Source organism: Myxine glutinosa, chromosome 5, assembly GCF_964187855.1.
Source record: "Myxine glutinosa chromosome 5, kmMyxGlut1.1, whole genome shotgun sequence".
NCBI lineage: Eukaryota > Metazoa > Chordata > Myxini > Myxiniformes > Myxinidae > Myxine > Myxine glutinosa.
Genome location: NC_136265.1, coordinates 115974806 through 115997754, shown reverse-complemented (window position 1 = coordinate 115997754; position 22949 = coordinate 115974806). Strand labels below are relative to the sequence as shown.

General features: G+C 46.9%; 1 protein-coding gene across 2 annotated transcripts in view; it reads right to left on the bottom strand.

Annotated features, from left to right (window-relative positions):
- Positions 1-573: 573 nt before the first annotated feature.
- The window catches only part of LOC137427197 (amine sulfotransferase-like), a 490514-nt gene continuing 468138 nt past the window's right edge, over positions 574-22949 (bottom strand). The window contains exons 4-6 of one of the 2 annotated variants that reach the window (XM_068116453.2): positions 17573-17664; positions 17222-17396; positions 574-1587 (exon numbers count right to left, since the gene is read on the bottom strand). In XM_068116453.2, coding sequence (XP_067972554.2) covers positions 1439-1587; positions 17222-17396; positions 17573-17664 — 416 coding nt within the window. In that variant the 3' untranslated portion in view covers positions 574-1438. The remainder of the gene's footprint in view (positions 1588-17221; positions 17397-17572; positions 17665-22949) is intronic. The other variant, XM_078778585.1, reaches the window with a different exon arrangement.

Below are 22949 nucleotides of genomic sequence, written 5' to 3'. Positions count from 1 at the left end.
AGGATGTTTTTCCACCTTTTTTGTGCAAATAAATTTGCCTCTATTTGGCTCCATTCATTGTTCTCTCTATCCTTACAAGTCTCCCATTATCTGCCGCTGAAAATCATCCCCATAGCATGATGCTGCCACCACCATGCTTCATGGTCGTGATGGTGTTGTTGTAGTGATCAGATCAGATCATTGATGGTGGCGATCAGACCACAGAATATTTTGCCTCATACGCTGAGAGTCTTTTACGTGCCTTTTTGCAAACTCCAGGTGTGCCGTCATGTGTCTTTTCTCAGGACTGGCATCATCCTGAATAATAAACCATATTCTCATGTCTTGTGGTGAAGTGACCTTTTCCTGCGCAGTCCGAGGAACACCTCTTTTGTATCGTTCCATTTCCTTGATGACAATCTCTAACCTTTTAGTCTGCCAATGAGTCCGCACATATGTAGGCCTTTTCTGGTATTATGTGTACTGGTGGGCACTCCTGCCCGGGGGGGCACGGAGGACGGGAGTGCAATTCCTGGTCTTCCTCCAGTGGGCAATGTGTTGCGGCACAGTCCTGGAAATACACTTTATATTTTTAGTCATTTTTGAAAGAAAATTTTATTGATCATACGTAATATCTCATACTCCATATCATAAAATAAAGGAAGATGATTTGTAATACCCACTACCATCAAAGGCGGCGGCGATATTTCCACCTCGTGTCAATTTTTAAGTTTCGGTGACGTCCACGTTTGCTCCATTTCGTAATATTGTCACCCAATCATGGGTTTTCTGTCTGTTTGGCACGAACCGTAATAAACAGGCATATATTGTAATAAACAGGTTAAAAGTATAGTAAACGGTATATATTGTAATCAGGTATAAATTCACTGTAGATTTATGATAAAATCACATTTCGGCTAAGGTGCAACAAAGAGCTGCAAATTACCATATTGACAGGAGGGTCAAAGGGTGGCAAAGGGTGGCACAAGCATGGTACATGATTAGAATGTGTAGTGGAAGATTGGGAAGTGGGTTCTGGAGTCAGCGAGAGTATGGAACGAATGGTGGTGACCCGAGGAGGCACCATGAGGTGATCCATTTTACATTTGGGGAGGGTAACAGGTGAGGATTTCTGGTGAAACACCTTTAATCTGGAAGTGGAGAGATTGACGTAAAAGGTGAGACAGGAGACCACAAGAGAGCAGGTGAAAGACAAAACCTTCAATCAGCCTGCGATGAGCAAAAGCAAACTCTGACATTCAGCTTCCTGTCCCATGATGCAAATGACATTGAAGGCCTTAGATTCCACATGTGGGTCATTCATCAGTAAATATTATACCATATAGGGTTACGAAGTAAAAAATATATCGATATATGGCCATCTTTAAAAAAGAACATTTCCTCGCAAGCAAAGTTCACCAATTTACTTTGTTTTTCTTTCATTCGATGAACGAATCTTTCAAACGAGCTCAACCGAACAGGTAGGTTTTCGTGCAGGAAGGTCCCAAATGAAGTCTAGGCCTAGTCCCACCATCCTCTCACGGTAAACGTCATCGAACCGCTCGCTCTGAGCCACGGTGAAGTAGTCCTTCCAGTCTCCCACTTTACCTGGATTGGGAAGGTTAAACAAATTATCATGGCAAAACAGCATCATCCCATGAACATCCTTTCCATGGAAAATTCACGAATATAGATGAGATCACAACAGTGAACGGTTTTCCTGATGCGTCTCGGCCTCATTTGATTCCATCCTTTCATTGGAAACTGGTGTTTAATATCACACATTACCTTAATTTCATATCTAGAAGGAAAGGTGAGTGTACAAAGGTCTAACCAGTGCCTTCAACTTCTATATTGTACAGCATGTAGTCTAGAACATGGAAAGGTGATTCAACATTGGGGGTGAGACTAGCCTGGTGTTGGCCTAGTGGTTCGGGTGCCGGCTTGGGATCCTCGGATCCCGAGTTCAAATCCCGGTCGATCATTGAATTAACGCCAGGTGGGTTGACTCAGCCTGTCATCCTTCCGAGATCAGCAAATTGAGTACCAGCTCACTGGTAATTGGGGCACTGCTTCAGCATTCCAGAGAAATTATGCAACCAGCAGCCACAGGCTGTGGGATCTAACAACACAGGCTAACAACACGAAACAACAACATTGGAGTGAGGACGCAAAGATGTTTGATGAACATATTGTTGCGGGTCCCGGACAAGATGTTATTTTGACCGAGCGGTGGTGTATTACCGCGACCTAACAGTTCCCCCGATTCTTCCCCAACTCACCCGATTCACCCCAAACTTTGGCCGTATCACACCGCAGCTGCCCAATCTGGAAAACTCTAAAACGACCGAATGCAAAGAGGAAAAGGAATAAGACGAGAAGACGGACAGAAGAGTAATTGGATTTATTATTTACACATATAAGTAGGAAGCAAGCAGTCACGTTTATTTACAACACATAAGACGCAGGTGACACAGTGCAATCTTTAGCTTATACAGACTTAATTACCTACCCAGGACAGAACAAACGAAGACGACTCACACGGGGAATGATGACAGGAATTGGCTGGAAGGAGAGGAAAGTCCACTGGGTCCGGCAGCACGATCCGCACGTTGGGCAGCCGCCGTTCCTTCGCGGCCCTGCTCCGAACTGCCGTCCAGGTCCCTAAGCGGTTGGCGAGCGTTGTTGCTGCTGCTGCTGTAGACGCTGCCGCTCGCGAGCAAGGTGACAAATAGCAGGCTTGGTGCTTCCTTGAATGATCTCTGCTTGTTGGACCTCACAACTCAGCTCTTTCTTGGACCCTCTCTCTTCTCAGCTCATCTGCCTTGGACATCCTCTCGTCTCAACGGCTTGGACTCCCTCTCATCTGCCTGTAAAAGCTCATCTGCCTTGGACCTCCTCTCGTCTCAACGGCTTGGGCTCCCTTTCGTCTGCCGGTAAAAGCTCATCTCTGGTGGACACGCCCTGCCTTGGGTTATATAGGCCCCGCCCCTCAACCTTTGCGAACCTCCCCGATCGCTCTTCCTCCGCCCTCTCTAGCCAAACCCCTGGCTCATGGTTGGTCGAGTGGGGCTGGCTCACTCCTCCCCTCTATGACGAGGTGGAGACACGCCTTTCTTCTCCGACCCTGCCTCGTGGTCAATGGCGGTAATTGGAGCGGAGGTAGTTTCTAATCGACGAAAAGGGGGAATGGAGGTTTTGGGAATGGGAATGAAGGGAATCTATCTCTTTCACTTGGTGCAATGGAGTACTTCTATTAATGGGAGACACAGCCTTACCCTAAAACACAGAATAAGATATAACTATCGAACAGGGGTATTCTATTATTGGCTGACGTGTATGCTTGTGGACTAATTATGGGATGCCCTTTGACCTTTACACAGCTCCGGAGGCAGGAGGCGCAGAATAACAATAATAATAATAATAAAGCACACAATCAAAAAAATATACAGTCCTCATATCCGCAACACTGCACCCTCCTCCTCTTAGGCACGTCCTGGGCCTACAACTTTTATTTAGTGTGACACGTAGGTGTAGTTCCCTCTACTTTTAACCTGACCCTGAGTGCGACAGTTTTTAAAACATAAATAAATGTGTCCCGCTGCTCCATTGCACCCTGCCTAACAGACTTACGCCCACAGTTAACCGAATTGCGGAATTGGTCTTCAAACTATACACTGACGGTGGGGAGCATTATTTACAATGACGCTATTTTTATTTACAAAACTAACCCATGACCTGTAATTGTTCTTTCTGGGGGGGAGACAGTCTGCTCTGCATCAATGCACCATTAAAGCACCCAAAAACGCACCAATACACACCCAAGCACCAATCGGTGCAGTCACCATTGTTCAAGAATGTTCAACAATAAAAAATAAATCAACAACCCCTAACCCTGCAGGTGATCTCTTGCTCTTCGGCTCCCTCTGCTGGTTATTATTATTGTCTTCCAGTTGTTGTCTTTCTTTCATTTTCTTACTGGCGGCCTATTTGCAATAAAGCTTGCCCAAACGTGTCCATTTTATTTATTTTATTTATGGCCCACAGGGCCGACTACGTGTGGTTCACCTGTGGGGCATCGGTGCCCTGTGGCCAAGGTCCGCCAGCAAGATTTCGGGCCCTCATGGCCGGTTCCAGCAGAGGGGCCATGCCCCAACCCATGGGGTCCATAAGTGGTGCTCGGCCACAGACATGTGGTCCATAATGTGGTGCATCGATGCAGACAGCTGGTTCTGAGAGTTCCGGGCGCACAATGGCCGACTCACGCACGCTCCCCTCAGCGCCCAATGGCGCACAGGTCATGTGGGAGACAAAAGGGGGACAAGAGAAATGAGCGAGGGGTAAGGTCACAATGGTACACGTCAATAAGGCAATGCAAGGCAAAATGCGTACAGAGAGCGAAATGAGAAAGCTCGTCCCTACCGTACGTCACCCCCCTGTCACCTACACTACCCTTGCCCTCACCCCATATGTACAAAAATCTACACATTACCAATCCGTCGCTACCGTCACGTCTTCCCCTTATTTTCCTTATACCAAATTCGTCTTCACTCCCCCACTATCCAAAATTTGCCATCACCCAATTCGTCATCAATCCTCATAAGGAGGAAGAGATGGAACAACAAAGCACAATGTCACACCCACGTCATGATGCGTCTCACAATCCAAACATTTGCACAGTAAAAAATAATCAAAACATGGCATGGTGTGGAGTACCTGTCACCTCAGGTGAGTGGATGCAGATGGTGCGAGGAGATCCTTCTTCCTAACTATCCTCTAAATGACTTTAACACACTTTACACTACCTGGGGTCTTTCCCTGCCAATCCATTGGCTACTTACACTATGGGTTCTAAAAACCAATTCCCATTGACCAAACTGTGGTGCTTCTCAATTTGGGGTCTCACTCCCCCGATTCATCTCCCGGTGCTCTCGCACAATTTCTGGGCTGTGACGTGTAGCTCTCCCAGCAGGTCTACCCACCTGCACACCTCCACCACTGCAGTTGCCACCCGAGCTTACCTAGCTCCTTAACCTAACCTATCTACTGGGGAAGGCCCCTCCTGGCTCTGTCACCCCTTGGTGCCCTCTGGCACTGGGCTACCCAGGTCCGTCCTCCGGATCCTCGGGCCCCATCCACAACAACTACTACCGGCTCCCAGAGCCCACCTGCGGCCCCACCTGGCCGACATCCTCACAGTGGTGGAGTGCTCAAACCAACTACACACACTAACAGGCTACACGCCCAGCCATTTCCACAACACTAATGCACCCATCCAAATACCATTCTTCCACTCGCACCACAGATGCCAATATCCAACCACAATTTACCTATACCCTCTTACCTAACACTTACACTACCCGCCCCGGGTATCCGTGATGGGGGTCCATCCTTCCCCCATTCACACCTTCGCACCATCCACTCCACTCCACAGTTTTCCACCATACTCACTCCATGACCATCCATTCCAATACTCCATTTATTCCACACTACCATTCTCCATACCTGTTGTTGCACACCTGTGCACTCACACCTGGTGCCACCTGCACCCTCCTCCTCTTCCTGGACCATTGGGTCAGCACAATACACAATCACCTTCACTCACTCATACACTGCTCCACACACCTGTTCAGTTGCACACCTGTGCAATCACACCTGTTCAATCCTCAAACACACGGCATCATCTCATCTAACTACTCCCCTCTGAAACTTGCGCTTCCCAGTCGTCCCTTTAAACTATTGCGCTCCCACGTCATTATCATCCACACTAAACTACCTGCGTCCCCACTACAGGTATCAGTCACTAACTAATCTTAACGTTACCTAATGTCATCTTCTAGGGCCCTACACACAATATCCTAACCCACCCGGGCTAGTTTTCACTACCATAAACCCCATAAACTAGTGCTCCTTTGCCCCCCATTGTGAGGGATGACAGAGTTGCCATCCCACCACATGGGGGACGTTCCCACTATCAATTTTGCACCCCAAATCCAACAAATCAAAAATTTACCAATCATCTGCCAATCATCAAATTTTGCCTTTTTCTAATTTTGGGTCCAAAACACTAACCTCATCACTTGTCTACTTATTAGATCCTCTCGGTGCGCCAATTCCCTTCTAAAGCTCGGCTTCGTACAGCCGAGCAATGACTGCGGGTTGTTTTGTGCCAGCGGCTGGATACGTCCCATATTCGGGGCAGGGACGGGGGCTTACCCGGGCCGAGATCCCACGCACCACCTCGGCGTGGAGCCATCCAATGTCCCGATCTCGACCTGCCGGCACGTCTCAACAAAAAGTGGTCGCCATGACGACCCTTCCTATCGAGCTGCCCGCTCCGCCTAGTGGAGCACGGACGTGGCCGTTCCAAGCGAGGCCCAGCGTGGATCGCGTACGGCGGTCCTTTCGAGCCCGCCGTGGCTCGGATCCCCGCTGGTTCTCGCGGCACGCGAAGCCCGGCACGCACCGAGGGCCCGATTCGGCTAAAAGTCGCTCTAACCGCTAACCCGGTTACCGTCGATGCCTCACCTGCATGCTTACACGCATACGCTACCCCTTTCTTGCTCATACCTCCAGCTGTTCCCATGCTCCTCGTACCTTTCCTTACACACCTCGGTACACTCATTCCACTCACAGACTTGGTCACACACCTGACCACCGAACACCTTGGCACACATTCGTCGCTCGCACACCTCACCAACACACCTCTTCGCGCCCCTTCCTCGGTCACCTCCGCTGTGACAATCACAGGTGTGCTCTCACTCGCACACCCAACCACGTGCCTCACGACCAACTCAAGTGTGCATTCCCACACACGCTCGACCATCCAGGTGTGCATCCTTCCATTCCAGGTGTACATCCTCGCTCACCTGTCACAACTAACTCACGCTCCGTGTCACTCTCACTACTTTCACCTCCACTCTTGACAGCGCACTCACCCTTACTCTCGACAGCACACTCTTTCCTCATGCACCCGTCCGTTACACACCTTTCTCGCGCACACTCCTGCGCACACTCTCCCGTTACATCCTCTGTAACGCTCACCACAGGCGTACACTTTCTCGTTACATCCTCTGTAACACTCACCACAGGCGTGCATTCCCCCTTACTCTTGACAGCGCACTCTTTCCCCATGCACCTGTCCGTTACACACCTTTCTCGCGCATCCTCTTGCGCACACTCTTTCGTTACTTCCTCCGTAACACTTACCACACCGCGCTTCCATGTACCCCCTCGCACACGCGCTTCGACCAACTCACTCTTGACGGCACACTCACTCCTTGGCGCGCACTTTTTCCTCACACACCCCATGGTCGGACATTCTCGCACACCTCTTCTTTCACACACCAGACCTGTCGCACACTTCACTAACGGCCTCTCACGAACACCCGGATCCATAGCAACCCCCAAGCCGACTGAAGCTCCCCTCACATCATGTACATTCCCGATTATATCGCCACTCACCTTGGCACATCGTCGTCGCACCTCCTCTGCCACCTGCAAACTCCTTATTTGGTTAGTGAGCAGGACATCATGAGTTGAGCACCGACCTTGTACCAATTCCATTACCTCCTCCTTTATCTCCCTCTTAGTTTCTGTCCGTCCCTTCTTAATTTCACTCACCTCGTCTTCCACTTCTTCTAATTTTTGCTTCACCTCTTTTATTTCCCGGTGCATCTCCTCAAGTTCGTCCTCCAAGGCTACCGTGACCGTCTCTATGTGCATCCTCACCTGCCGGTCCTTTGTCTCCATTACCTCTGTCACCTCGTCCAACCTCATTGTCAGTCCCTCACGTACCATCTGACATTGCCTCTGTGTCGCTATCAAGTCATTTTTAATTTCTTTTTGTGTCGCCTTCAACCCTCCTAGTACCGCAGTGTTCCTTTGAACCTGCTCCACTAACTCCGTCTGTCCCTCCGTCAGCTGTTCCACCTCCTCCGTCAGGTCCTCTATGCCCCCTTGTAACCTAGCCGTATTATTCCTCACCTCTTTCTCCATACGCTTCTCACCTCGCTTTACCTCCTCGCGTAGCCCCGAAACCTCCTCACTTACACCTCGTCGTATCCCCTCTTTCATCTCCTCCATCTCTTTTGTGGATGCCACCCTCATCTGTCCCAATTCATCCCTCTGAGCATCCAGTTTACTTTCTAACCCGATTTGCACCTCCTCTATCTGGTTCCCCATTCGTTTGATTTCCCGGGCAGATTGTTCCCCTATTTCCCGCAATTTGTCCTCCATCCTATTTTCTAACCCCATTAACCCATTTTTCACCTCTTTTATCCCGTTGTCTAACCCCTCAAAATTATTGTCTAACTTCTCACCGGTACCCCTCGCTTCGTCCCTCATTACCCCCAATTGCTCACTCTGAGCATCCATCCGGTTCCCCATTTGTCCCATTCGCTCACCCTGAGCATCCATTTTTGCTTCTAGCCCCATATTTGCCATTAGTATGGCTGCATTAATCTGCACCACGAGGTCCGGCACATCAATTCCCGCTATTTGCGCAGCGGGCGCGGCTACCCCGCGCTCGTGCGAGCTGCCACTTTGTGCGTCTGATTGATACCACGTGCGCGAGAGCGCGATTTTGTGCGTCTGATACTCCCTCAACCGCCTCCTCATTGCTCCCCTCCATTTGATCCTGGGTTACTCCTAACCCCTCCTCTAGCTCACCCACCGGCATCCGATCGCCTTGACCAGCCATGGCGCGATTTCAAAATTCGGGTTTTCCTTTACAACAACACAAATTTCCAGCACTTTGTAATTTTGAGCGCGTTAAGCGCGCTTCGGGCCTCGTATCCCACTCCTCGACACCAATTGTTGCGGGTCGCGGACAAGATGTTATTTTGACCGAGCGGTGGTGTATTACCGTGACCTAACAGTTCCCCCGATTCTTCCCCAACTCACCCGATTCACCCCAAACTTTGGCCGTATCGCACCGCAGCTGCCCAATCTGGAAAACTCAAACGACCGAATGCAAAGAGGAAAAGGAATAAGACGAGAAGACGGACAGAAGAGTAATTGGATTTATTATTTACACATATAAGTAGGAAGCAAGCAGTCACGTTTATTTACAACACATAAGACGCAGGTGACACAGTGCAATCTTTAGCTTATACAGACTTAATTACCTACCCAGGACAGAACAAACGAAGACGACTCACACGGGGAATGATGACAGGAATTGGCTGGAAGGAGAGGAAAGTCCACTGGGTCCGGCAGCACGATCCGCACGTTGGGCAGCCGCCGTTCCTTCGCGGCCCTGCTCCGAACTGCCGTCCAGGTCCCTAAGCGGTTGGCGAGCGTTGTTGCTGTTGCTGCTGTAGACGCTGCCGCTCGCGAGCAAGGTGACGAATAGCAGGCTTGGTGCTTCCTTGAATGATCTCTGCTTGTTGGACCTCACAACTCAGCTCTTTCTTGGACCCTCTCTCTTCTCAGCTCATCTGCCTTGGACCTCCTCTCGTCTCAACGGCTTGGACTCCCTCTCGTCTGCCTGTAAAAGCTCATCTGCCTTGGACCTCCTCTCGTCTCAATGGCTTGGGCTCCCTTTCGTCTGCCGGTAAAAGCTCATCTCTGGTGGACACGCCCTGCCTTGGGTTATATAGGCCCCGCCCCTCAACCTTTGCGAACCTCCCCGATCGCTCTTCCTCCGCCCTCTCTAGCCAAACCCCTGGCTCATGGTTGGTCGAGTGGGGCTGGCTCACTCCTCCCCTCTATGACGAGGTGGAGACACGCCTTTCTTCTCCGACCCTGCCTCGTGGTCAATGGCGGTAATTGGAGCGGAGGTAGTTTCTAATCGACGAAAAGGGGGAATGGAGGTTTTGGGAATGGGAATGAAGGGAATCTATCTCTTTCACTTGGTGCAATGGAGTACTTCTATTAATGGGAGACACAGCCTTACCCTAAAACACAGAATAAGATATAACTATCGAACAGGGGTATTCTATTATTGGCTGACGTGTATGCTTGTGGACTAATTATGGGATGCCCTTTGACCTTTACACAGCTCCGGAGGCAGGAGGCGCAGAATAACAATAATAATAATAATAAAGCACACAATCAAAAAAATATACAGTCCTCATATCCGCAACAATATGTTAAGGGAGAGATTTCAAGTGTGGTGGATAGATGATTGTTCCAGTCCTACCCTCCCCCGGCCCCCCAAATTCCCCGGCCCCCTAACCCCCCCATCTACGTTTTCCAGGTCGTTTTATCAATTATTATTCGTGCCGGATTTTTGAGGCCTACATTTTCCTCGATCGAGTCCACCATCATTTTTTAAAATTGCCTTTTCTCCCTCCTACCTTCAGCCCTTTTATTTTCTCTCCCAAATCCCCTTATTTCTCTTTCAAATCCTCCAGATTACAACCCCTCTTTAATGTCTTAAAATATATAAATAATCATAATAAATCATAAAAAAATCCATTATTTATTACCTCCAAACCTTTCACCTCCCCCAACTTCCCCTTCTTCCTCTTCCGCCCCCTCCTCAATTTTTGCCGTTTTCACTCTGCAATTCCACTCTCATCGAGAAGGTCTTCACCTTGTAGCTCAACATTCTTTTCTTCAACCTTTTCCATTACCTTCCCTCCCCATACATTCAAAAATAAAAAGGTGATTGGTCCCACCATACCAACCAACTACCTACCCAGATAGTCTTCTTGGTGCCTTTCAAAATATTTAAACTTCCTCTTCCTCCTGTGTTGAATTTTCCATTCTATTATAATTCACTCTTCCTCATAAAAAATCTGCTTTCAAAGAAATCCTTCAAACCATTCCAACACTTACAGCTAAACTCACCTGTGATAGCCCTTCCTCTAACGTTTTCAAACGACCTCTGACTTGAACATCTCAAGAACCCAGTTGGAAATGGATGTTTGCATTTCATGAATCGTTCCTTTTGTACATCTTCGGTGTCAATCATTTCCCTGTCTGTTCCCTCCTCTACTTATACTTGCGCGTACCCTACAAACCCTATCCCTTTCCAGCATCCCACTCCATGTCCCCTTGCTCTACTCCCTCCTACCCCCTTTTCATCACTACCTTCCCCCTACCCCTCCACTTCAAAACTTCCCTTGCCCCCTCCTCCTCCAAGCTTCCACCTCACTTCTCTACAAAGCTTCCCCCTCTCCCTTCTCCCTCAAATCTCCCTCCTCAACCTTCCCTCATTTAAATCACCCCTCACCCCTCCCCTTCAAATCACCCCTCACCCTTCCCCTCTTCAACTCTCCCCCCCTAACCTCTCCTTTCAAAGTTGCCCCCTAACACATCCACAAAGCTGCCTTCTCCCCCTGCCCTCTCTCTGAAAACTCATTCCTCCACTTCCTCCAATCATCCACTTATCTCTGCCCCACCTCATATTACTCCTCACTTTGCCTCATGCCTTCACCTCCTAGCCCTTTGTCCTCCTTCTCCTCATCCTACCCTCCTAGCTCTTCTGCAATCTCCGACACACCGTCAAAAGCTCCCTACCTCCCCTTCCCCTCCCTTCTCGTGTACCCAACGCCTTCCCTCCCTCCTTAACGGTATGGACCTCCAACATCCAGGGTCTTCGCTCAGACCCAACTGATCTCTCCATACAGGTTGCTTCTCACAAACCAGATGTAATCTGCTTAACAGAAACCTTCCGCCTTCAAGATGTCTCTGATTCCTGGATAGTGTCTCTTCCTGGTTACTCCCTCCTCCGGTATGATAGACCTGAGCCTCGTCCTGGAGGTGGGGTTGCTATCTTTATCAAAAACTCTCTTCCTCACTCGCCCTGCACTGCCCTCTCTCCACCTCACCCCCAGGAATACCTGTGGCTACGACTTCCCCTCCGCTCCCACCTCTTGTTTACAGTGCCTTCAGAAAATATTCACAACCCTTGACTTTTTTCACATTTTGTTGTGTTACAACCTACATTGTGTTACATTTTTGGTGTGTTGTGTTACAACCTGAAGCAAAAATGGATTTAATTGAGATTTTTTTTTGTCACTGATCTACACGTAGTTTTTTTTTTGGGAAATTTAAAATTAGTTCAAGTACAGCTCCCGGCAATGCCGACGTGCAGCACATAGAGACAGTATTGGGAGGGAAAGCTATACAATAATTGATTGATTATTTGCGTAATTAAAATCAATGAATAATAATCATAAAATAATTTCTTAATCAATTGGCTAATACCCTACCTCAACCACCAGTGTTTCATCCGAAGCTGTAACTTTTTGAAAATGAATTAAATAATTAATCAAAAAAAATTAGTTGATTAATCAATTAATAATTAATCAATTAATTGATCAATCAATAAATCAAAATACCCTTTACAGCCAAATCACTTGGTCGTTGTCCTGTCCAAATATCAGCTTTCTAGCTCAAATGATGGCTTGGATATCACCCAGATGAGGAAGAAAGTAAATAAGTACTTAATATATCGATAATAATTAAGTAACTAATCAATTAATTGATAAATCAAAAAACAAAAAATACTGTTTATGCCAAAGCATGTGCTCACTATTGTGCCGAAATTTCAGCTTCCTAGCTCAACGGATGGCTCAGATATCGCCCGAACAAACAAACAAGCAAGAAAACAACCGGCGTGAAAACTGAGTACATACTCCCTTACAGGGTGCATCATCGCCGGGCCCCCTTCGGTGCCTAGTGATGACGTCATGCAGCGCATGGAGATGGAATAGGACGGGAGCGGTGCACAATAAGTATTCAACCCCTTTGCTATGACATTCCAAATTGAACTCAGGTGCATCAAATTTCCTTTGGTCATCCTTGAGATGTTTCTGCAACTTCATTAGAGTCCACCTGTGACCAATTCGATTGATTGTAAATTATTTAGAAAGACGCACACCTTTCTATACAAGGTCCCACAAAGGACAGTGCATGTCAGAGCAGAAACGCTACCATGAAGTCAAAACAACTGACTGTAGAATTCCGAGATTGAATTGTAAGGAGGCATAGATCTGGGGAAGGGAATAAAACAATTTCTAGATTGGTGAAAGTTCCCAAGAGCACAGTGAGCTCCATCATTAGGAAATGGAACGAATATGGAACTACCCAGACTCTTCCTGGAGCTGGCAGTCCGACCAAACTGAGCAACCGGGCAAGAAGGACCCAGGTCAGAAAGGTGACCAAGAACCCAATGACCACTCTGATAGAACTAGAGTTTCATGGCTGAAATGGGAGAACCTTCCAGAAGGACAACAGTCTCTACAGCCATTCACAAATATAGGCTTTATGGGAAAGTGGCCAGACAGAAGCCACTCCTGAGAAAAAGGCACATGGCAGCATGCAATGAGTTTGTAAAAAGACACGAGAAAGAATCTGACAGCATGAGGCAAAATATTCTGTGTTCTGATGAGACGAAAATTGAACTCTTTGGCCTGAATGCAAAGCACTTCGTCTGGCGGAAACCGAGCACAGCTAACCACCCATCTAACACCATCCCTACCATGAAGCATGGTGGTGGCAGCATCATGCTATGGGGCTGCTTTTCAGTGGCTGGGACGAGGAGACTCGAATGGATAGAGGGAACAATGAATGGAGCCAAATACAGACAAATCCTTGAGGAAAACCTGCTTCAGAGTGCAAAAGACCTTAGACTGCGATGAAGATTTACATTCCAACAGGGCAATGACCCCAAGCATACAGCCAAAGCAACACTGGAATGGCTTCAGAACAAGAACGTGAAAGTCCTTGAGTGGCCCTGCCAAAGCCCAGACTTGAATCCCATTGAGAATCTTTGGAAAGACTTGAAGATTGCTGTTCACCGACGCTCTCCATCCAACTTGACAGAGCTTGAGTAAATCTGCAAGGAAGAATGGGAGAAATTCCCCAAATCCAGATGTGCAAAGCTGATACAGACATACCCAATAAGACTTGAGGCTGTAACTGCTGCCAAAGGAGCTTCTATAAAGTATTGACTCGAGTTCGATACTGAAATGTAAATTAGATATTTCTGTATTTCATTTTTAATTATTTTGTAAAAAATTCATAAAACCATGTTTTTCCACTTTGACATGATGCGGTATTATGTGTAGATCAGTGCAAAAAAATCTCAAGTTAATCCATTTTAAATTAAGGCTGTAACAGAACAAAATGTGAAAAAGTCAATTATTGTGATTACTTTCTGAAGGCACTGTATACTGTATGTGTGTTGTACAATCCTCCAAACAGTGATGGCTTAATTTACATCTCGCTCTCCGACAACATGGACAACTTCTATCCACTCATCCAGACTCCCTCTCTTCCTCATATGTGGCAATTTCAATTGTCATCATGCCAGCTGGCTGGGTGTGGGCAACTCTCTCACCAGTCATGGCACCTCAGCAAAGGACTTCTGCAACTCATTGGGACTGACACAATCTGTCACTTTCCCGACCCGGATCTCAGTCAACGGAGCTTCTTCTCCTCTAGACTTGGTTATGACAAACCTACCTGCAAATGTCTGCTGCTCTTCTTCTGCTCCAATCGGCTCATCTGATCATGCGCTTGTTAAAGTGGACATCTCTCTGGCCGTTCTCAGTGCCGACGAGTCTGGCATTTCACTCAGGCCGACTGGCACGGTCTTCAAGCAGCCATCAATCATCTGGACTGGTCTCCCATCTCTACTGCCTCTGACATCAACTCATCCTGGGAATTCTTCCAAAGTAATTTGCTCTCTTTCATGCAAAGATTAATCCCATCTCATCCTCAGTTGTCATACCCTTCCTCTCGTCCATGGTACACGAATTAGTGTGGTGAGGCAGTTATCCTGAAACAACTTGCCTTTGCCTCATGGAAGGCAAATCCAACTGAAGGTAATAACAGTTCCTTACATAAAGATTGGAACAAGTGTGTGTCTATCCTCAGGAGAGCCAGGAAGCACTATATCCACTCTCAAGACTGAACTCTCAAACCTGTCTCCTTCCTCCAAATCCTGGTGGCATCTGACCAAGTCTGTTTCTGGTGCTTGTTCACCTCCATCCCCTCTCTTACCTCAAACGGCTACACAGTTGACACCGCACGTGAAAAAGGTGAATGTCTAAATTCGGTGTTTGCCTCTAAATCTTGTGTCCCAAACCCATCCCTTTCTGTCCCCACCGCACCCAGTCATACCCAGCTGCTCCTGGACTCTGTGTCCTTCTCTCCTGACAAGGTGGTGAAGTTTCTGTCAAACCTCGACTCTGATTCTGCAACTGGACCAGACGGCATCAGCCCACGGGTCCCAACATCCTGCTCTGCCGCTCTATCTCACCCTCTCTCTATTCTCTTCACCTTCTCTTTTGCTCAAGTTCATCTGCCATCTGCTTGGAAATCAGCCAACATCACCACTTTATGCAAAAAGGTGCAAAAACAGATCCTTGCAACAACAGACCAATCAGCCTGCTCCCAATAATCAGCAAGGTCATGGAATCCATCATTGCTTCCGACATTAAATCATTCCTCTTCTCCAATGGCTTGATCTCAGAACATCAATTTGGATTCAGACCAGGTCATTCTACCCTGGTCATGCTCCTGCTTTCTCAACAATGGATGGAGGTCCTCCACGCCAAACAGGAAATCAGAGCTGTCCTCCTTGACATATCTCGTGCCTTCTATTGGTCTCTGTACCCCGACCTGCTCACCAAACGATCCTCTTATGGTATCCATGGAAATCTCCATTCATGGCTCGTGGACTTCCTCTCCTGTCATAGTCAACATGTGGCCCTGAATGGAATTCTCTCATCTCCCCTTCCTGTTCAGGATGGAGTTCCCCAAAGCAGTGTTCTGGGCCCTGTGCTTTTTCTGGTCTTCATTAATGATCTCTCCGACTCTCTGGAAAATCCTCTCTATGTTTTTGCTGATGACTCTACTCTCTACCGCACCATATCTCAACCCTCAGATCGGCAAGCAGCAGGCTCATCACTCTCCGCAGACCTGGACAAAATCGGAAACTGGTCAAACAGGTGGAACATGTCTTTTAATCCTGACAAATCTCACACTCTCACTTTGTCTCTCCGAAACGACTGCCTGGAAAATCCTCCCATCTACTTTCTCAACAATCTTCTCCAAGAAGTTCTGTCACTCAAGCTTTTGGGTTTCACTTTCTGCCATGATATTTCCTGGGAAAGCCACATTTCGAAGCTGGCCTTCAAGGCTAGTCGCCGACTGGGCATCCTGCATTGTGCGTAGTCCTTTCTTGGTACACCTGAGCTCCTCACCACATGCAAAGGGTTCATCCTCAGCTTTATGGAATACTGCTCTCCCCTCTGGGCTGGTGCTCCTGCCTCACAGCTCGCTCGGCTTCACGTTGTAGAATCCAAAGCTTTCCGAATCATTGGAATCTCCTGTGATGAAGCTGATTCTGAGGGCCTTTCACTCTCTCATCGCAGGCAGGTTGGTGGTCTTTCTGTCTTCTACCGACTCCTCTCTGGCCTTGCACCCCTTTTCTCTGTCTGTACTCTACTCCCCAAATATTCCTTCAGGATGCCCATGGTCTGCTAGCAACCCTCTTCTGGTGAAACTGCCAAAATGAAGACTCTCTGCTCACCTTCACTCTTTCATTCCTCCTTTTCCCACCTCTGGAACAAACTCCCATACTCACTTCAATCCCACTTTTCCCTCCAGGTCTTTAAAACAGCTCTTCACCACCATCTCATATATTTCCCCAATCCCCCATCCAAAACCATCATCTTTTCTACCCCCGCTAATCCACTCCAAACACACTTCTTTAAATTACCTGTTTTCTTTTGCGGAAAGTCCCTGAAGTGTGCATTTTGTTTTTCCCATATACCCTGCCCCAGCCCTCTTCCAGATTTCCTGATATCCCTATTCCCTACTGTTGATGTGCTTCGCTCTCTTGCCTCATGTTGTATGTGTTAACTCTTATATGAGCCTCGATGTAGTATGCAAAAAAGGCTTCCAGCATTGGGGTCACATTGAACAGGAAGAACCTTATCGATATACAGCAATTTAGTTATGAACACCAGTATCGACTTTACCTTTCCATTTCCTTCAATGGTCTTATAGCACCACTGTTGAGACCTCTCCTTAAGCCCTCAGACATGTTGCAGGGACAAATAATTGTGCTCTTGGACGATTGTTGGCTTGTAATGTCTGATAGTAACTCCAAAAAAACCCATAAGATGACAACCACATGAGAAGATTGTCTGGGAAAATATTGAGGAAAAATATGTTTGGCCATGAAGCAAGAATATCACAAAATTTCTGGTGTTACAGAACACCCCACCACCCCTATTTCTGCCCTCCCCACCCCCACACCCTACAGGTGGTTTACCTTTCCTCATGAACGTGCCCTTTTCAAAATCAAACATTTCCACTTGAGAAAAATTCGTCTTGGGGTTGTCCCGCATTATGTTGAAGGATGAATGGTGTTTCACTGATTCCAGTTGCTGCTTTGTGAGGGTTTTACCCAGAAACTCGCACACCTTCTTTGTAACAGCATCCAGGTCCTGGAACAACAAGCAACCCACTAACTTGGTTTACACACACACGCATGGTCCAGAATTGAGGTCACACAGAAATGCTAACAAAGAGAAAAAGCTCTCGAGTCTGGGTACAACACCATTTTATTGGCTGACCTGTAATAGCTCATTCCAATAAATATTTGAATTGCATCCATGCTTACAATGGTCATGTCCTCATATGTGACGTGTAGGACGTTGGGATGTGTATTCTCAAACCATCCACGGACATGATCAAACCAGGACCCGATAAACACTGCACACCATGCAACCAGTTAAAAATCTTGAAATGGCCAATCGGCCCAAAACCATAACGGGACTGATATCCATGCCACTGTTTGAGTGTGACCGTCAATAACTAGTAGGTGAGGTGGTCGGGATGGTATTTGATGGGGATTCCTGAGTGGTAAAACCTTCTGTTCAAACAACATCAATTATAATTTACTAGGGCATGCCCGTACTATATATATGCCCGTACTATATATCTATCGAAAATTATATCCCCCCCCCTCTATTTACATGAAATGGTTTGGTTCATTCGCAACGCCAAAGCGAACGGCGAACGGCTTGCGAGTACAGTGACAACCCCCCCCCTCTATTTACATGAATGGTTTGGTCCATTCGCAACGACCACAGAACCCCCCCCTCTATTTACATGCAATGGTTTGGTCCAAAGCGAACGGCTTCCGGAGTTTGGTAAAGCAATCGCCATCGCGTGCACAAACGCGTGGTTGCCCGTTCCTTGCCAAAAAAAAAAAAAAACGCTACCCGTACGCTCTACCCCGCCCGTACGCCCGTAAACAAAAAATACAACGCTCTTCGCTTCCGCCCTTCGCTCTGACTGAATTGGGAGAAATAATGCGCATAAGAAATCGAATTACGTACCGTAATGGCGGTCAGCTCGTAACGCGCTCAGCTCCGCTCGTCTCACATCGGCCACGCCTACGCAACAAAGCGTTCTGTGATTGGCTGCCGGAAAGCGTGCTGCCGGACAGTCTTCACTGTCCGGAAGTTCGCAAATCGCAGTTAGGATGAATCGTTTTAATTTAATCGCAGTTTGAATTCGTTTTAAAACATAGTTTAACGGCAACATAGTTTTCCAACGTGAAATAAATGAATACGCTGTCAAATGTGCCGTCCGAGGCAGAGTCTGATCGCCACGTTCGGCACACGTGATAGCTCGCTGCTCTCTGATTGGTTGAATCGTTTTTTGGACATAGCTCGGTAAGTAATTGTCCGATTAATATGAAACCTTGAAAAGGCACATCCTCGGGTCCCCAGCAATATACCTGGCAAGTTTCAAGTATATCGGACCCGTGGTTGTCGAGAAACAGCGGTCACAGACAAACACACAGACACACAGACACACAGACAGACACACAGAGATTACTGGAATTATAGATAGATGTTGAGAATTTCCAATAATTACATATTCTAACCACATGGTGTTCATAGAATACTCACCACATGCGGTTGACTTGGTCTTCTGTTTTTTAAAGTTGTATCCAATATGGCTGCCAAACCACGCGACCGATAAATTTACATTCTCCAATATAATTGCTGTGTAGATCACGCTTAAGAAATTACAAACTGATCAGACTAAGCGTTATACTCGTCGAATTATGATGTCATAATGGATGCACCAAATGACGTCATCATTATCAACACTTATACTTCATGCGGAGTTCTTTAGAATGAGCCATGTTTCAATATTTTCCATGGAGCTGTTTCGGAGATATAGAGGTCCAACGTTTTTCGGTTTTCCAAGATGGTGCCCATACTACGTGGCTTATGAAGTCATAATTATGAGCAAGCATTTTATATGAGCCGACGCATACTATGGTGAAAATGTCGTGTCAGACCAACTGATGCCGAGAAAATGAATTTTAAAAATGCAGACACGTACATAATATGGCTGCCAGACTACCTATGTACATATGTACACATACGTACACATGGGAGTGAGGTGGAGGGTAGAGATTGGAGAGGGAGAAGTTAATGGAAATAAACCAGTGATATATTTAATTAATACCAATCCAGGGGAGGTGGGAGGGGGGGGAGTTAATGGAAATAAACCAGTAATTAGGTTTACTCTCCATGAAATGGAGAGTAACCTATTATTACTGCTAGAGTTTTTCTTATTATTCTTCCGCCCTATTTTGCACCTCCGAAAACTTCATAATTAATGTTCTCAGCAACCGCTGGTCGGATTGACAGGAAATTTTCATCAAATGATCGGCTAGGCTCGTAGAATTTTTTAATGCTAATGATGACGTCATAGGTCACGTGGTATGGGCGCCATCTTGTAAAACACCTTCAACTTTGCCCCTCTGTATCTCCGAAACGGCTCAATGGAAAAATTTGAGGAATGGCTCATTCTAAAGAACTCTGCAATGGGAACAAAAAACATGTGTATTGAGTATATCAAAAATGCTAACGTTAAGAGGTTAGAATTCGTCAAACACAATTTTTCTCCCCCGAAAATGAGATTTTTTTCCCCAGATGCTTAGTTAAAAAAAACTCAGATTGCAAAAAATTTCGAAGTCATACGTCACATGGTTCGGCCGCCATCTTGTTTTCCATGAAAAAACCCAAAAAACCCTTTTTCTCCGCAACAGCTGAACGGATTGAGCCCAAACTTGGCATGCATATTCGCATACCCATGACGAACAAAAAAGGCAACGAGCACGACGTCATCCGACACCTGGTTTCAGAGTTATGACGTTTTAAAATTTCAAACTAGAAATGGAATCACCTCCATAATTTGTGGAGATATCGAGTGGAAACTTTACCCAAATGTTCCTCATGGGGGGATGTTTCATCGTTACTTGAGACGTTTTGATAAGTCACATGGTTTGGCCGCAATAAATAATGGAAGTTTTAATTTTAAAAAGCTTGTAACTCTTGAACCACTGCATGGATCGACTTGAATTTTTAAAGCAATGTGGCTCTCATCAAGCGAAACAAGTGTGCAAACTTTCAAGATGATTGGATGTACGGTCGCGAAGCTGTAAGTCTTTATTGTTGAAAGAAGAAGAAACACACCATTTTGTCTTTCCAGAACGTGCTCATGATAACGCGATCTCCCGCGGTCATTTGAACTTCAAAAAAAATTATAATTGCAGATTTGTCAATAGATGAGGCATATTAACAAACGAATGAAACAGATTTGCTCAAATTCTGACTATTTTTAACTCGATCGTATTTCACTGAAAGTAAGCCCATCAAAGCGCGTACGTAATACACGAAAATACAGTGGCCCATTTGCGCATGTGCAAACATCCATCCACATATTACGTACGCGTCCACACGTGACCTTGCGCTCCAGCGCTACCATTTGCACATGCGCGATTTTTTCAGCGTTTGTGCTTCGTTGCACCACCTGCGCATGCGCAGGGTTGGCGGGATTGATGCATTAGAATGTTTGGTGCTGTGCGAGAAGGAAATGGCTGTCATGGTCGTAATTGGTCTTGAAATTTGCGCAAATAAATGCCCTACACGATGCCGTTTATTTCGTAAAAATCCATCCAGCCGATCTGAAGTTATATGAAGAAATGCATTTACGTCGTGACGTCATCACGCGATTTTCGAATGCAGACGTCTTTTCGGAAATTAAATAAAGATAGAAATCGAAATGAATCATGTCCGCGATCTGCGCATGCGCGGTTTTCTCAGTCGCTTTTCAGTGGCATCGTAGTGCAACCCATCTGCGCATGCGCCAGCTATTGAAAATTGGGTCGCCACTGCAAAATCCAAGATGGCCGCCACCATGTATGTCTGAACCTTGCAACCTGCATATCTTGAAAAATAAGCAAAGTAGCAACTTCTAATTTGGTGTGTGGGTGTATCTAGGCACAAGGACGAACGCTATCGAAAATTGGGTCGCCACGTCAAAATCCAAGATGGCCGCCACCATATATATGTCTGACCTTGCAACCTGCATATCCTGAAAAATAAGCGAAGTAGCAACGTCTAATTTGGTGTGTGGGTGTACCTAGGCACAAGGAAGAACGCTATCGAAAATTGGGTCGCCACGTCAAAATCCAAGATGGCCGCCACCATATATATGTCTGAACCTTGTGAGTGGAATATCTTGAAAAATAAGCAAAGCACCAACTTCTAATTTGGTGTGTGGGTGTATCTAGGCATAAGGAAGAAAGCTATCGTAAATTGGGTCGCCACGTCAAAATCCAAGATGGCCGCCACCATATCTATGTCTGAACTTTGTGAGCGGAATATCTTGAAAAATAAACAAAGAACCAACTTTTAATTTTGTGCGTGGGTGTATCTAGGCATAAGGAAGAACGCTATTGAAAATTGGGTCGCCACGTCAAATCCAAGATGGCCGCCACCATATATATGTCTGACCTTGCAACCTGCATATCTTGAAAAATAAGCGTGTGTGTGTGTGTAGGGGGGGTGTGTGTGTGCGTGTGGGGGGAGGGGTGTGCGGGTGTTTGTGTGTGTGTGCATGTGTGTTAGGGTTGGGGGGGGTGGGGGGATGTGTGCATGTGTTTGTGTGTGTGTTAGGGGTTGGGTGGGGGGGGGGTATGTGTGTGTGTTTGTGTGTGTGTGTGTGTGTGTTGGGGGTGGGGGGGATGTGTGCATGTGTGTGTGTTAGGGGTGGGGGTGGGAGGACGTGTGCATGTGTTTGTGTGTGTGTATGTGCGCATACAGAATTATTGGAATCAGAATTATTCAGAATTATTGGAATCTCCCGCGATGAAGCTATCTCTGAGGGCCTTTCACTCACTCACCGCAGGCAGGTAGGTGGTCTTTCTGTCTTCTACCGACTCCTCTCCGGCCTTGCACCCCCAGCTCTCTCTGTGCTCTGTCCCCCAAATATTCCTACAGGTCGCACAAGATCTGCCAGCAACCCTCTGATGGTTAAACTGCCGAAATCTCGGCTCTCCGCTCACCTTCACTCTTTCATTCCTCTTTTCTCCCGCCTCTGGAACAAACTCCCTCACTCCCTTCAATCCCACTCCTCCCTCCAGGTCTTTAAAACAGCTGTTCACCACCATCTCTTATCTTCCCCCATCCAAAACCTTGATCTTTTCTACCCCCGCTAATTCACCCCAGATCCACCTTGTTTGAAATTCCAACTTCTTTCCTGGAAGTCCTGGCAGTGTCCATATGTTTTATACCTCTCCCACTGCCCCCTTCCCACGCCCCCCCCCCCAAAGCCCTCGCCCTCTCTCAGATCTCTCGATGTCTCCATGTCTCTTGGTCCCTGCTCTCAAATGTTGTGTTTGTGTCCTTCCCCCTCTCTCCCCATCTTGTCTACCGCTCCCTATGTTATATGTTTTATGTGTCGGTTTGTCTTTCTGTGTGATTAATGTTCGCTCTTTCACGAGCCTCGATATTGTATCCAAAAAAAAAAAAAAAAAAAAAAAAAAGTGTGTGTATGTGGGTGGGGGGTAGGGGGGAATGTTTGTGTGTGTGGGGATGTGTGTGGGGGGTGGGGGGGTGTGGGGGTGTGTGTCAGGGGATGTGTGTGTGGGATGTGTCTTGGGGGGTGGGGGGAGGGGGTTGTGCATT